The following is a 16,181-nucleotide window of genomic DNA, read 5'->3' as shown; positions in this document are numbered from 1 at the left end:
AGATGGTTTATTTTAAATATTTCTTCCTTTTTAAGGTAAGCATTTACAGCTTTACATTTCTCCCTGAGCACTGGTTTCACTGCATCCCATGAATTTTGGTATGCCATGTTTTAGTTTTCAGTTGCCTGAGGTATTTTCTAGTTTTCCTTGTGCTTTCGTCTTTGACTCCCTGGTTGTTTAGGAGCATGTTTTTTATTTCCACATATTTGTGAGTTTTCCAGTTTCCCTTCTTGTCATCAATTTCTAGTTTCATTCCACTGTGAACAGAAAAGATGCTCTGCATAATTTCCATCTTTTTAGATTTATTCAGACTTGTTCTGTGGCAAGAGGAGTCCTCCTTCCTCTATTGCAATAATCCTCCTTTTTTATTGCAATAATCCTTTTGAACAAAGTCTCTATTTAAATCCATTCATTTTTTATGTGGCAGACTGAAGGATGAAGCCCAGCCTCCTCAGCCTGGCTACAGGGGGCTCTTGGAGAGCAGATGCCAGCCAGAGTTTCCAGGGGGAAAATTAACCTTGTGTCTACCTCAGGTTCCATCTATTGCAGACTGACTGTCCTTGCTCAAAAAGCTGCCGAGTCAACCTCCACTTCCTTGCTTTGTACCTGATGTTATCACTCCCTGGGCTGCTTTTCCTCTCCTCAGCTTGGCCAACTCCTGCTTGCCCCTCAAGGTGGAGCTTGAAAGGAGTTTCCCCTCAAAAGCCTTTTCTAACCCTCTTCCCACCGCTGAGGCAGAGGTCAGAGCTTTCACCCTTGTGTCCTCAGACCATGGGCTCTTCTTATCTGCTTAATATCCTATGCCCATCTTATAGTAGCCTCATCGCACTGTCCCTTCCCTGAACCCCACCGACGAACTTGAGCTCTTCTGAGGCAGAAACTGTATCTTCTTCCCCTTGGTGTTCCCAGAATATAATAGGCATGCGGTAAAAATTTGGAGAATGAAGAAATGGGGAGAAAAGTAGGGATTTCTCAAGGCTTCCTTCATGAATGTTATGCAAAGGAATGGAAATGTACTTAATTGTCTTGTAACTGACCAGGAGTGAAGTGGTGTTTGTGGTAACCTTGAAAAGAAGAACTAGAGAAAGTTGGCCATTCTGTTGAAACATCTGTGTGAGTGCAAAGGAGGGTGGCCCTAACCCAGTGGTTCTCAACCGGGGAACTTTGTGCACCCTCTCCCCCTCCACAGACATTTGGCAATGTCTGGAGATATTTTTGGTAGTCAAAAATGGGTAGGGGAAGCTCCTGGCATCTTGTGGGTAGAGGCCAAGGCCGCCGCCTACCATCCTACAGTGCACAGGATAGCCCCCCCCCACCATGAAGCCTCATTTAGCCCCTTATGCCCAAATATCAATAGCACTGAGGTTGTTAAGCCATGCCCTAATCCAATGCATGGGAAACTGCAGAGCTGGGGCGGGGGGTGTGAGATAGGGAACGCAGCTTGTCTGAGGAGGTGGATTTGAGCTGGATCTCAAAGGATAAGTATGTGCGATAAAGATAGAGAAAGGAGACACTATCACAGTGAGATGAAACCGTGCGAACAAAGTAAGGAGAGCATAACAGGGCATGGGATGTTCCGGGAATGGCAAGGATGTGGCTTAGGTGTGTGAGGGATGGTGGCTGAGAGAAAGGGGTGAGGCAGGTGACAGTGAGATTGTGGAAATTCCTGAGTAGCTCTCCCTGGAATTGACCCCTCATCTGGAGGGAGAGGGGCAGGCATAGAAGGGTGTTTAGCAGGGAAGGGACAGATGGGCTGACAGGGAGACCAGAGGCTGGGGAGGTAGCTGTTTTAATGGACCTAGGGAAGAAAGGTCAAGTGAGACCTGATCTGGGCATGCAAAGGAGGGGGCAGATCAGGAACTTGGTGACTCATGGGAATGGGCGTTGAGACAGGGGGAAGTGAAACAAAACCTTGATGTGAACACCTGAAATAGGCCTTATACTTCTCCTTTGCTCACTTGCACATTAATGGCCTTTCCCTGGGACCACAGGGTTGGTCGCCCACTTGATTAGGGTGCAGTGGAGAAACTGACAACATGCGTCTACAGGTTGAAGCCTACAGGTTGTTCGACCAGTCGAATGATTACCTGGGCAGCATTTGGCCCTTGGCTGAGTGCTCTTTGACCAGGATCCAAGAGCTGCTCACCGCACACCGGGCACAGAACCTCCCCGTGTGCATTAGGTCAGTGCATTCTCAAAACCGCCGAATGAGCTAGGGAATGTTGTTATCCTCATTTGAGGGAGAAACAAGTGGAAGCAGCAACAGGTTAAGTGGTGAAGTGGGCGTTTGAATCCTGGCAAAATGACTTTGAAGAACTTAAATTATTATTTTTTTAATTAAGGGGAAATTCATGTAACATAAAATCAGTGATTTTAAAGTGAACGATTCAGTGGTATTTAGTACATCCACAACGTTGTGTAACCACCACCTCTATCTGATTTTAGAATATTTTCATCATCCCAAAAAGAAACCCTACACCCACAAAACAGTCACCCTCTCCACAGTCCCTGGCAGCCCATAATCTGCTTTCTGTCTCTATGAATTTACCTATTTTACATATTTCATATAAATGAAATCGTACAATAAGTGACCTTTGTGTCTGGAGTACTTCACTTAGCATATTTTTGAGGTTCGAGTATGTTGTATGTATCAGGGCTTCAGCCTTTTTTATGACTGAATAATATTCCGTTATATGGATAGACCACATTTTGTTTACCCATTCATCCGTTGATGGGCATTTGGGTTGTTTCCGCCTTTTAGGTATTATGAAGGGGCTTAAACTTTTAATCACTGTCCCCTACCACCTTCACAAAGACCACTAAGACGGTCTCTAGACCCGTGGATTAAAGCTATGGTGGAGAGATGAATGGGATCTGTGGGGTTCCAGAAGAGGGAGTTCCAGAGTCTTCCCCAGGATAGCAGGAAGGGGGGCAAGAAGGCTTCATGCTGGAAGTTGAGCCTTGAGTACTACTGGACCTGGTTTCTCCTTGGGGCACTTTATACCACGCCCAAGGGGACCTCACGGCCTCCAGTGGGGGAGGAAAAGTTGCAGACTCACCAGATTCAGGAAGTGGTTCAGATAGTGTCCTCTTAGAGGAACAGCCAGAGAGGAGTGTAAACTGGTGCCTATGAGATTGGAGAAGAGGAAGAGGCCTGTTTCACAAGAGCCCAGTGAGTACCAGGCCAGAAACTGTGTTCTGGTGGGAAGCTGCAGTTAATGGAGGCATGGGAGCATGATGCTCTCCTTGCCAAGATGGTGGGTATCAGGCGGCATGCCCTGTGGAACATTCCCACATCCTGGATGGAGAACCAAGGGGAGAACCAGACTTGAGGGGAGACATGGAGCCAGTTTGGGATGCATTGAAATTGAGGAGCCTGTGGTCCTTCAGGGAGACATGTCCAAAAAGACATAGGGATTTAGAGTCCAGGAGAGAGCCCTGGGCTGGAAATACAAGCTGGAGGCCCCAGCAGAGCCCAGGCATGTCGTCCCCTTGCACTCAAGTGCAAGGCATTTCAAAGGTCTCCTGAGCCCACTTCATGTGCTGTGTCCAAGGCTGGGCTCTGAAAACACAGGGCCGGACATAGTCCCTGCCCTGGGGGAGCTTTTAGTCTGGTAGAAATCAGAGTTAGGTAATTACAAGATAATCTTTTAAAAATCTTTTTTTAAAAATGATTTTATTTATTTATTTAAGAGAGGGCGCACACGCGAATTGGGGCGGGCAAAGGGAGAGAGAAGGGAAGAGAAGCAGACTCCCCTGAGCCCGGTGCTGGGCTTGGTCCCGACCCTGAGTTCATGACCTGAGTGGAAACCAAGAGTCCTACGCTTAACTGAATGAGCCACCCAGGTGCCCCATCTTTTAAAAAAATCTTAATGTAAATTTTGTTGAAGAGTACTTTTCACAGAAAATACAGAAAAGGGCACAAATCACAAATGTTTTACTAGAAAATCTTTCAGAGAGTGACCACATCTGAGCAGTTAGGACCCAGATCAAGATACAGATCTTTACCAAAAAACCCCAGGAGGTCCTCGCTGGCCCCTTCCTTTCACTACCCACCGACGGTAATCAGTATCTGGACTTCAAATACCAAAGATTAGTTTTGTCTGTTTCTAAACCTGACATCAAAGATGTCACATAGTGAGGACTCTTGTGTCTGGATTCTGTCACATTATGTTTGTAAGATTCTTACATGTTGTACAAAGTTGCTATTTGCTTCTTCCATTGCATGAATACTCTGCAGTCTGTCTACCTGTCTTACTGTTATGGGCATTTGGGCAGGTTCCATTTTTTTATGGCAACCATGGCAGCCATGAACATTCTCGTACACATCTGGCGAACATTTGTATGCACTTCTGTTGGATACACACCTTGGAGTGAAATTGCTGGCTCCGTGCTCAGTTGTTAGTAGAGAATGACAAACATTTTCCCAAGGGGGTTGTACCAATTCTCACTCCCCCCACCCCTGGCAATGTATGAGAGTTCCAGATGCTCCACATCTTCACCAACACTTGATATTCTTGCACAGGGGCCATGCTAATCTTCTCTGTATCTTTCCAATTTTAGGATATGTGCTACTTAAGCATACTTGATACTCTTTAAGAAAAAAATGTTATTGTGGCAAAGTATAACATAAAATTTACTGTGTTTTTTTTTTAAGATTTTATTTATTTATTTGACAGAGAGACACAGCGAGAGAGGGAATACAAGCAGGGGGAGTGGGAGAGGGAGAAGCAGGCTTCCCACGGAGCAGGGAGCCCAATGCGGGGCTCGATCCCAGGACCCTGGGATCAGGACCTGAGCCGAAGGCAGACGCTTAACAACTGAGCCACCCAGTCTCCCCTAAAATTTACTGTTTTAAGCGTACAATTAGTGGAATTAAGTGCATTCACATTGGGCAACCATCACCATCATCCATTCCCTAGATGGATGAAATTCTGTACCCATTAAATATTAATTGTCCATCTACCTCCAACCGCCCAACCCCTTGGTAACCACTACATATTACTCTTTTTTTTTGTGGTAAAAAACAACAACAACATAAAATTTACCATCTTAAATATTTTTAAGTGTGTAGTACAGTAGTGTTAACTACATGCACATCATTAAGCTCTAGGAAATCTTCATCTTGCAGAACTAAAACTCTACCTACTGAAAAGCAGCTTCCTACTTCCCCTCCCCTGGAGCCCCCTCTACCTTCTGTTTTAAGAATTTGATTACTTTTGGGGGGCCTGGGTGGCTCAGATGGTTAAGCGTCTGCCTTCGGCTCAGGTCATGATCCCAGGGTTCTGGGATCGAGTCCCACATCGGGCTCCCTGCTAGGCGGGGAGCCTGCTTCTCCCTCTGCCTCTGCCTCTCTCTCTCTGACTTTCATGAATAAATAAATAAAACATTTAAAAAAAAAGAATTTGATTACTTTAGATACTTGGTATAACTGGAATCATGCAGTATTTGTCTTTTGGTGATGGCTTATTTCACTTAGTGTAATGTCTTCAACACTTGATATTCTTGATAATTGCTTTTTTTTTTTAAGATTTTTATTTTTATTTATTCATGAGAGACAGAGAGAGAGGCAGAGGGAGAAGCAGGCTCCCAAGGAGCAGGGAGCCCGATGCGGGACTCGATCCCAGGACCCTGAGATCATGACCTGAGCCGAAGGCAGACGCTTAACCATCTGAGCCACCCAGGTGCCCCTTGATAATTGCTTTTATTATTTTAGCCAATGTGGTGGCCTTTCAGTGGCCCAGCACTGGAGTCTTTACTCACATTTCCTTGACAACTACTGACGTTACCCACCTTTCTATATGCCTATGGGCCCTCTGAATATTTCTTTTTTATTGGGTTGTCTGCCTTTTTTTTTTTTTTACTGATTTTCGGAAGATCCTTATGTATTCTTATTACACTGCGGATGAATCGTTTGTTAGATACATGTATTGAGAAATATCTACTCCTGCCAGAGAGTTACATTTAGAAATAGATTTACTTTTAAAAATAATACATGACACCTCCCCCCCCAAAAAGAGAAAAGAAAACAAAAGACAAAATAATATATGTTCAAACGTTGATATCTCCCTCCATCCTGAGGTAGACTTGACACATAAGGATATACTTAACAATGCCAATGATGCATTTTTTCCCACTGAACAATGTGCCCAATGAATATTATCCCCCATTTTACAGAGGAAGGAACACAGGAAGGCATGGGGAGGTGAAGTGGCTTGCCTGATGTTTGAACACAGGAATCTGTGACTTTCAGCCACTCCAAGGAGTGTCACATTCCCATTTATAAACTTTGGCTCAGAGGGCTGTCAACTTCTAAGGAATCAGAGTCTGACATACATTTCTTCAGAGATGTCCTGTCCAGGCTCCAGTCAGAGCTGGCCCTCCTGGAGGCAGGGGGCGGGTTGGGGTCGTCATTTCTGGATCTTGATCTCTGCATACTCAGGGGTCTCCCGCTCCTGAAAGTTGTGTGGTTTCAGCCCGTGGAAGCTGAGGCTGGCGTAGTAGAGCTCCTGCTCCTTCTCAGAGGGAGAGGTGGCCCCAGCTGCGGGCAAAGGGTCTGAGGGGCTGTCTGACCAGGGTTTGCTCAGGTGATCCTGAGTGGAATGAAGGGAAGGCACTGGAGTTGGCCTTTGAGTCTGGAGAAGGGAAGTGGGGGCTGGGGGGCACTTACCCATTTATCCACTTCATGCCCATTTCCTGAGCATCCATCCATCCATCCATTCATTCACTCATTCATTCATTTGTATCTTTAACACATTTTCATCATAATGGCATTGAATCCTTACAACTCCCCCCACTCCCCTGTGGATAATATAACTGTTATCCCCATTTTACAGATATGAAAACAGAGTAAGCAAGGTCAAGAAACTCTTCAGCACACACGACCTCTGACCTCAGACAACCTATCAGGGCAAGGAGAGAGTATCCAATTGTCACACATACACACACATACACGCAAATGATCTAATTGCAATTTGTGATCTGATGCACAGAAGCAGCACTCACCCAGGGGCTCCCAGGGTGCTGGGGACAGGCCTCTGATTATTACAGGGAGGCGTGATGACAGTCTGCCTGCATAGGGCAGGGGAATATTTAAACTGGAGCGTGAAAAGTGATTAGGGGTCTGGCCAATGCAAATGCGGAGGGTCAGAGGAAATCATGCATGCAAAGGCACAGAGTCACAGAGAACGAGCCCTGCCTGGGGATAAGGAGCTAATTTCGTGGGCAGGGGCAGGAAGTGGGCTGAGGACTTGGCAAGGGACAGGTCACAGAACACCGGACCAAGGAAACCAGACTACGTGTCTACCAGTCCACATGTGGCTACTGAGTACGTGAAACATGGCAATTCTGAGCAGAGGTGTGCCACGAGTATGAAATAAACCCTGGATTTCAAAGACTTAGTGTGAAAAGAAGAAGAAAACGAAGGAAGAATGCAGACTATCTCATTAATAATCTGTACATTGATTCTTGATGATATGATGGTGAAATAATATTTTGAATATATTGGGTTAAATAATATATTACATTAAAATTGATCTCATGCTTCTTTCTACTTTCTACAGGGGTTACAGGTGTTTGGGGAATTTCTTGCCCAAATCTTGGGAGGAGAGGTGGAGAGGTGGAGTCGTGGAGGTGAGGCCAGTGGCCCAGGAGGGAGACAGTGAGGGCTCAGCAGAGAAGGGGCTAAATGGAAAAAAAAGCTTTGCTAAAAAGGGAAATGGGTGGGACTTGGCCCATCACTGGCTCTGGTGGTTGGAGGAGAGGGGAGAGGAAAAGGTGGCTCTGGGGTCTCTGAGCTGAGTGCAGCCAGAAATCCTGGGGAGGACCAAATTTTGGGGGTCGGTGAGGGACTCATCTTTTGGCATGCTGAGTGAGCTGCCCCATGGTCCATCCCAGGAGAGGTGTCCAGGTGGGACGCTAGATAGAAAGAGAGGCCCTGGCCACTCACCTGGGAGACGGTATTCAAGGCTGGATCGACGCCATCCCTGCACGCTGCTTTCTGGTTGGATTTCTGCCTGTAGGTCTTCACTCTGAGGGGAGAGATCGGGGCCTTTCAGCCTGGCTGCTCGCTGCTGGGAGCCTGGAAGGATGACTGACTGAGGCAGGGCATGAAGAATGATGTTTGGCTGCAGACACCAGGAGGAGAACGCACGCTCCCTCCTCCCTGACAGAGGGAACCCCTGTGGGGAAGAGACCACTCCCGGCCTCCATGTCAGGAGGCTAGATTCCTGATGCCTCTTGGACGAATTGTACTCTTCTCTGGCTGCATCACCTCGCCAGGTTTCTTCAGCTCTGGGCTTTGAGTTTGGGAGATTCTTTGAGTCCCCTCCCTGCCCAACCTCATGAGGCCTTCACCCAAACCAGGGCCACCACTCACGCGAAGAAGATGATAAGGCAGATACAGAGAGCAAGCAGGGCTGTGACTCCAGCTCCCCAGATGGCCCCCTGAATCACACCTGTCCTGGGCCCTGGTCTCCCTGCAGGTAAGAGACCTGGGGTAAACTCCAGTCCCGCCAAGCTGGCACCTGAGCATCCAGCCTTCTGGAATCCATGACCCAGGGGTGTGCCCTCTTCTACCCAGGACTGGCTCCTTTGTCCCCCACCCCTCTCCGTGATCCCAGCCTCCTGTTTCCCTGGCCCCTTCCTCAACCCCTCCCCCGCCAACCTACAGATGACTCTGACCTCTAGTGCCCCTTTGTCTGAGTCAGAGCCACTTCTCTCCTCAACGTCTTCTAGGGTCCTGGTTCATGCGCCCCCCTCCCCTGGGCATCACCCTTCATACCTCCCTGACCTGGCAGCACCAGGATAGCCATGCTCTGTTTCCCGTGGGCGTTCCGGGCCTCGCAGCTGAGTCTGAGGCCAGAGCCCAGCGGCCCGCTGAGGCTCAGGGAGCTGTTGGCCCAGGGCCCCGCCGAGCTGGAGGTGATGGTCCAGGAGGCGTTGCTGTGGTTCCCCTCCAGCAGCCCCTCCCCCAGCCGCCAGCGCAGGGTGGGGGCCGGCTGGGCTCGGGAGGAACAGCTGCAGTGCAGCCCCTCGCCCTCCCAGGAGCAGGAGGGAGCAGACAGCTTCGGGGGGTCTGTGGGAAGACAACAGAGTATCAGAGGAAGACCCCTCCCCAGGGCCCAAGCATCCTTCCCAGGTATGTTCCAACTCACTCTTCACAAGGAGGCTCAGGGATGCTTCCAGGGACCCCAACAGGTGCTGAGCTCTGCAGACGTATCTCCCATGGTCCCCCAGTTCCACCCGGGGCAACTCCAGGACCCCAGGATTTGAGGGTTGTGAGGGCTGCAGGGTCAGGCTACCCCGGGTCCAGCTCACCCTAGCAGAAGGGTTGCTGTCGTCGGTGCAGACCAGGTGCAGGGGCTGGCCCTCCTGGACTGGGAGAGACGAGCCGTTGCCTAGAGCCTCAGGTCCTGGAAAGACAGAAAGAAAGCTAAGCCCTGGCCCTCACTAGGGGTGTTCTCTCTCTGTCTCTCTGTCTCTTTCTCTGTCTCTCTTTTCCTCACATCATGTAAATCTGTTTCTTCTCTTCCACCGCATGATCATTCGGTCAGCCGAAGGGGACAGGGCTGAGAGCAGGCACCACAGCCTTTGCAAGAGGCCTGGGTGCGTTCTGTCTCTCACTAAGTTCACTAAGACCTGTCTAATTTAGTTGTGTCTGAGAGTCCACGGTCTTGTGAGCGAGACACCCAGAATCAGGTGTCATCAAGCAGCATGATGTGTTTTGTGATGGGGGTACAGTGTGCTCGGGGAACCCTGAGGATGGGAGTTCAGTGAGATTGTCAGGTCAGGGAGGGCTTCCTGGAGGAGGAGAGGCTTTTAAAGTGGAGCATGAGAGGGTCCGGGAGCTGGCATGGAAGGACATTGCTGGAGGCAGGCACAGAAAGTGCAGCTACAGCTAGGGTGTGAAACGGCCCTGCATGCTCAGGGAAGAACAGATAGTCTGTAAGCCTTGAGCGAATGTGTATGTTTGGGAGTGTTGACATATGATGCTACTGAGGATTCAAAAATAATAACAGATTGGGGAAAGACAGAGGTATGAAAGGAAATATTGATGCATGTAACTGGTTTACTGGTACGTGTTTAACAACCAACTCATCGGGGAGGGGAGGGAAAAAATTTCTGATTTGCCAGTTTCCTTGGCATAAATACTTCCTTCTTGGCCGATTTCAAGCACCCAACTAAATGTCACTGAACGCAGAATTGGGAAAACGTGGACACAATTGGCTCTTGCCAGCCAGTGAGAGCCAACTCCAGTACGCCACTGAATGCAAGACCTCCCCTCAAAAAACCATGTTTTTGTCTAACAAAGTCACCATATACTAAGTCAAAAGGCCATTATTAGGCTGGAAATAAATCCCTTCAACTAACACACAGCTGACTTCTTTAATGTAAAAAGAGCTTCTTCAAATCATTAAGAAAAAGTCCACAAAGAAATACAAATGATTCTTAAACATAATGAAAGATACACAACCTGTTTACAAAATGATAATTCAAGTTAAAAGGACAGTGAATTCACTTAAGATCTCAGCAAGGATGAAAATGTTCAGTAGGTTGGGATTATAAACAGAACAACTTCCATACAGTGTGATTTGGCAGTATCTGTAGAAATCACAAACCTACCCTTTGATTTGGGACTTTTCTAGAAAAATTATCTTACAGACACATGCACACATATGGGGAATGTTTATACAAGTTATTTGTTGCAGTATTATTTGCCTTAACAGAAATCTGGAAACTCCATGGCTTTCCACCAATGGGGACTCATTAAGGAGTTTACAGTATAATATACTTCTAATTGGAAGACCATGGAATCTTCAGTAAGAACGAAGAAGTTTTCCTATGTACGCATGGAGACAGTAATGTACCAGCGTCACATACTTAGTTGGGACAAATGCGTCGTGGCAGTATTAAGATTTTTAAAGACAAGGAAAGCTAGACGAGGGCTTTATGGAAACTCTCTGTACAATGTAAACCTAAAATTACTCCACCATGAAAAATTTATTAAAAAATAATAGCTAAGTGAGGGGCACCTGAGTGACTCAGCCGGTTAAGTGACCAACTCTTGATTTAGGCTGAGGTCTTGATCTCAGGGTCCTGGGATCAAGCCAAGCCCTGTGTCATAGGGCTCTGGGCTCAGTGGGGAATCTGCCTGAAGATTCTCTCTCTCCCTCTCCCTCCACCTCTCCCCCAGCTCCAAAGCATGTGTGTGTGCGCGCGCACGTGTGCTCTCTTTAAAATAAATAAATAAATCTTTTTAAAAAATGATGGCTAAGTGAAATAAGTCAGCTGGAAGAAAGACAAATACCAGGTGATTTCACGCATATGGGGAATTTAAGAAACGAAACAAACAAGCAAAGGCAAAAAAGAGAGAGGGAGAGAGAAATCAAGAAACAGACTCTTAACTATACAGAACAAACTGATGGTCACTGGAAGGGAAGGAGTGAGGAATGGGGAATCAGGTAAAGGGGACTGAGGAGGGCACTTGTTGTGATGAGCACCAGGTGATGGATGGAAGTGATGAATCACGATATTGTATACTTGAAACTAATATTGCACTGTATGGTCACTAACTGGAATTTGAATTAAAACTTAAAAAAATAATAAAGACACAGAGCATATATATAGCATGGTTATGTACATATGTGTGTGTCTTTAAACGTAGATGCGTAGATTATATTTGGAGAAATAACCAAGAGGGGAGGTACATAGGTGCTGAATGTTATTTTATTCTTTTTTTATTTTTTATTTTTTATAATTTTTTTAAAGATTTTATTTATTTATTTGAGACAGAGAGAATGAGATAGAGAGAGCATGAGAGGGAGGAGGGTCAGAGGGAGAGGCAGACTCCCTGCCGAGCAGGGAGCCCGATGCGGAACTCGATCCCAGGACTCCAGGATCATGACCTGAGCCGAAGGCAGTCGCTTAACCGACTGAGCCACCCAGGCGCCCACGTTATTTTATTCTTATTCAGTTTTGCTGGGGACTGGATTGTGTTCCCTTCAAGATCATATGTCCAAGCCCTAACCTCCAATATGGTAGTATTTGGAGGTATTTAGATGGGCCTTTGGGAGGTGATTAGGGTTAGGTGAGGTCATGAGAATAGGGGCCTCGGGATGGTATTAGTGCTCTTTTTTTTTTTAAAAGATTTTATTTATTTATTTGTCAGAGAGAGAGAGAGAGAGCACACAAGCAGGGGAAGCAACAGGCAGAGGGAGAAGCAGGCTCCTCGTTGAGCAAGGAGCCAGATTCAGGACTCGAACTCAGGACCCTGGGATCATGACCTGAGCCAAAGGCAGACGGACACTTAACAGACTGAGCCACCCAGGCGTCCCTGGATTAGTGCTCTTATAAGAAGAGATACCAAAGAACTCTCTCTCTTAGTTGTGTGAGAGAAAACACCACCAGAAACCAGCTGTTTACCAGGGAGTGATCTCTCACCGGGAACCACATTGGCTGGACCCTTGACGTTGGACCTGCCTCCAGAAATATGAGGAATAAATGTCTGATGCTTAAGCCCCTCAGTCTGTGGTATTTTGTTATGGCAGCCTGAGCAGACCAAGATACATTTTATGCTTACTGTTTTAAACAATAACATTATAATGTGGAAGGGAATTGCAGGAGGGGGCAGGGTCCAGATCTGAGGGGAATGGGGCAAGGTTTGGGAGGGGAACATAGCTGGGGCACTGGGGACGGCCACCCCATCAGGCTTGGAGGTCATGCAATACCCTTGAGAGCAGGGTCAGTGGTGGGGAGAAGCCAGTTTGTACGCTGAGGAGCCAGTGGGGTGCTCCCCACCTCTGCTGTCCCCACACCTGATCTGAGCCTTTCTCCCACCCAGCTCTGCTCTGAAGGGCGGAGACAGACACTGCTTGCACCACAGCCCAAGAGGAAAGGTTGTACCCTACCTGTTCCTTCTCTTCGGAACACACTGATGGTCAGGTTCTGGGGTGCATCTGACAGATAGACATAATTGTTTTCAGAGGCAGGAAGGTGGATGTTGGCCCTTTCCCCCCAGAAACTTCAGAAATGAGAAAGGTGTGGTGTCGGGTGTTTTCTTTCCTTCCTCCCCAGGATTCTAGACCCTGCCTCCCTCTCCCCAACACCCACAGCCCTCAGGGACCCTGGTGTTCTGGCCTGGCACTCACAGGACACGTTGAGCTGGATGGTCCTCTCCGTGTTCACACCAGCTCCGGGGAAGGCCACTCGACAAGTAAGGTTGGTGCCGTGGTCCTGGGGCCTCGGGGTGAGGGTGAGCACGGAGGAGTGGGGAGTCTTGCAGCCCCTGGAGGTGAGGGCGACCCCGATCCAGGAGAAGGTGGGGGGTGTCCCCCTCTTACAGGCCCATAGCACGCTACAGGTAATGTTCTTGGGGCGGCCAGATTCTAGGGGCCCCTGGATGTGGATGTCAGGTATCTGTGTCAGAGCTGAGGAGGAGAGAGACAGAGATCCTGGAGTGGGACCCTGAGTGTGCCCCTGGAAGCAGCCTCTACCCCAGGCCAGCCGTCTCCTCCCCAGCCAGGATGGAGACCAGGGGGTCCCTTCCCAGCCCTGCCCCAAGAGCCCTCAGGATCCATGCATGGGACATGTGTCCTCTCCTTGACCCCGTTCCTTACCGGTCACACGCACGGAGAGCTGGTTCTGTAGGTAATTATATTTCACATAAGACCCTCTCTCCACCCTAAAGAAGTATGTCCTCGAGTCCCTTCTCTGTGCATCTCTGATGTCCAGGGAGCAGTTGTTGTCCCGGGGGTCCCCGAGGAGGTGGAATCGGCCCTGGGTCTCCTCCTGCACGTCTCGATCGGGGTTGTTTGTGGCCACTAGAACATCCTGGCTGTGATCACTTCCTTCCTGGAACCAGTAGCCATAAGCTGGGTCATCGTCAGTGTATTCTCGTCGGGGGTGGGAGAATTTGCAGGGCACATGCACACACAGGCCCTCCTGCACCTTCACGGTCTCCTGCACTTGCAGCCGGAACACTGAACGCTGATCCAGGGACCCTGTGGGGAATCGAAGGTCAGCAGCAACCGCCCCGCCCCTGGCCCACTCACCTGCCCACAGCAGGGGCAGAAAAAGCAGTGGCAGCAGCAGCGACAACTTTGGGGTAAGAGTCATGGTGCTTTGGTGTCACAGGACAGAGAGGAAGCCCCAGGAGGAAGCCTAGGGCTGATGTCTGAAAAGTGACCACAGAAGAGGAAGTCGACGCCGGCACACTGCCGATGACCGCATGGACCTTGAAGATACCTTGACGATTTACCACTCCCACTTTCCAGGGTCCCCGCCATCCACCGCCCCCCACGCCCGGTCCCTGCCCATGGCCTCTGTTCCCACCAGGAAGGCAGACACTACCTGGCCAATTACAGCTTCTAGAAGCCCCAGAGGGTCAGTCCTGCTAGTTGTGGGACACAGCAGGGGTGAGCAGGGGAACCTTGAGGCATGAAAGATGGGGATAGGTTCCCCCCCACCCCAGGTGAGGGAGGTGATGTGTAATTAATCAATGAGCACGACACCTGCATCATGAACATCTCCTTTTTTTAAAATTTTTTTATTCTTATGTTAATCCCCATACATTGCATCATTAGTTTTAGATGAAGTGTTCCATGATTCATTGTTTGTGCATAACACCCAGTGCTCCATGCAGAATGTGCCCTCCTCAATACCCACCACCAGGCTAACCCATCCTCCCACCCCCCTCCCCTCTAGAACCCTCAGTTTGTTTTTCAGAGTCCATCGTCTCTCATGGTTTGTCTACCCTCCGATTTCCCCCGCTTCATTCTTCCCCTCCCGCTACCTTCTTCTTCTTCTTCTTCTTTTTTTTCTAAACATATATTGCATTATTTGTTTCAGAGGAACAGATCTGAGATTCAACAGTCTTGTACAATTCACAGCGCTTACCAGAGCACTTACCCTCCCCAATGTCTATCACCCAGCTACCCCATCCCTCCCACTCCACCCACCACTCCAGCAACCCTCAGTTTGTTTTTCAGAGTCCATCGTCTCTCATGGTTCATCTACCCCTCCGATTTCCCCTGCTTCATTCTTCCCCTCCTGCTACCTTCTTCTTCTTCTTCTTCTTCTTCTTTTTTTTTTCTTAACATATATTGCATTATTTGTTTCAGAGGTACAGATCTGTGATTCAACAGTCTTGCACAATTCACAGCGCTTACCAGAGCACTTACCCTCCCCAATGTCTATCACCCAGCTACCCCATCCCTCCCACCCCCCACCACTCCAGCAACCCTCAGTTTGTTTCCTGAGATTAAGAATTCCTCATATCAGTGAGATCATATGATACATGTCTTTCTCTGTTTGACTTATTTCACTCAACATAATACCCTCCAGTTCCATCCACGTCGTTGCAAATGGCAAGATGTCATTCCTTTGGTGGCTGAATAATATTCCACTGTATATATATACCACATCTTCTTTATCCATTCATCTGTTGATGGACATCTTGGCTCTTTCCACAGTTTGGCTATTGTGGACATTGCTGCTATAAACATCGGGGTGCACGTACCCTTTCGGATCCCTACTTTTGTATCTTTGGGGTAAATACCCAGTAGTGCAATTGCTGGATCATAGAACATCTCCTCCTTTTAGGGCCATGGAGTCAAAGGGGAAAGGGACAGACTCTCTCTCTGTTCTTCAGAACTTCCCTAACACCCAAGGAGACAGAGAAACTCCAGGCTGCAGCAGCTCCTATTGGTACAGTGTGAGCTAGTAGAAGCATGGGCAAGAGTTTGTAGGAAACGCCATTGCTCTGTGCGACTAGAAGGCGAGTTCCCAGGTATGAATGGCCGGAGTGGATGGGGGAACCAGGATTCCCAGGGGGCCTGGGGCTTCCTGGATGGCTCCCAGCCCCCTGCTCCAGGCATACTGTGGTGTCGCCTGCACCAGGCATGCCTGAGAGCTGGGCATTTGCAGCAAGATTATAGCACAGCATGACGTTGAGGGAGAATGCCCAGCTGTGCTTGGCCCTCCTCCCCTCCAAGCCTCAGTTTCCCCAGAGGTCACATGGTGGGATTGCAATACTCAACTCTTGTCTGTGGGAGAATGTGAGGACAGCGGTGGGCATTTTCTGCAGACTTGGGTGTGGCCGTCTTGCACATCAAATATCTGGCCCTGTGTCACTCTGAGTCCTGCTTTTGGTAAGAAGGTCCTGGTGGTCAGCTCTGCCCTGG

At 48.5% G+C, this 16,181-nt stretch overlaps 1 protein-coding gene and 1 non-coding gene across 2 annotated transcripts; both read right to left on the bottom strand.

Moving 5' to 3' along the window:
• Positions 1 to 4,479: 4,479 nt before the first annotated feature.
• Positions 4,480 to 4,583, bottom strand: LOC123841260 (U6 spliceosomal RNA). Its single transcript, XR_006790186.1, has one exon. It is a non-coding gene; the product is annotated as a U6 spliceosomal RNA (small nuclear RNA).
• Positions 4,584 to 5,223: 640 nt separating this feature from the next.
• On the bottom strand, positions 5,224 to 14,115 carry LOC123841259 (sialic acid-binding Ig-like lectin 5). The gene is made up of 8 exons (XM_064580606.1): positions 13,617 to 14,115; positions 13,149 to 13,427; positions 12,909 to 12,956; positions 9,156 to 9,413; positions 8,783 to 9,076; positions 8,378 to 8,477; positions 7,949 to 8,030; positions 5,224 to 6,593 (listed from the first exon to the last, which is right to left on the bottom strand). Exons 1-8 carry the CDS (start codon positions 14,113 to 14,115, stop codon positions 6,411 to 6,413), a joined length of 1,743 nt encoding a protein of 580 aa, XP_064436676.1. The 3' UTR covers positions 5,224 to 6,410.
• Between the last annotated feature and the right edge of the window lie 2,066 nt (positions 14,116 to 16,181).

The sequence above is a fragment of the Mirounga angustirostris genome, unplaced genomic scaffold, assembly GCF_029215605.1.
Source record: "Mirounga angustirostris isolate CCGP_5_RB_7025 unplaced genomic scaffold, mMirAng1.0.hap1 SCAF_16, whole genome shotgun sequence".
In the NCBI taxonomy this organism is placed as follows: Eukaryota; Metazoa; Chordata; class Mammalia; order Carnivora; family Phocidae; genus Mirounga; species Mirounga angustirostris.
This window is presented reverse-complemented; position numbering and strand designations above follow the sequence as displayed.

Bases quoted from the DNA above. Each gene is read 5' to 3' on its own strand.
- LOC123841259 (XM_064580606.1), bottom strand. From the start codon at position 14,115: ATGACTCTTACCCCAAAGTTGTCGCTGCTGCTGCCACTGCTTTTTCTG. The intron at 8,478-8,782 runs GTATGAAGGGTG...TCTTACCTGCAG, and splicing joins GGTGCTGCCAGGTCAGGGAG to GGAGACCAGGGCCCAGGACA. The intron at 6,594-7,948 runs GTGAGTGGCCAG...CATTCCACTCAG, and splicing joins CCTTGAATACCGTCTCCCAG to GATCACCTGAGCAAACCCTG.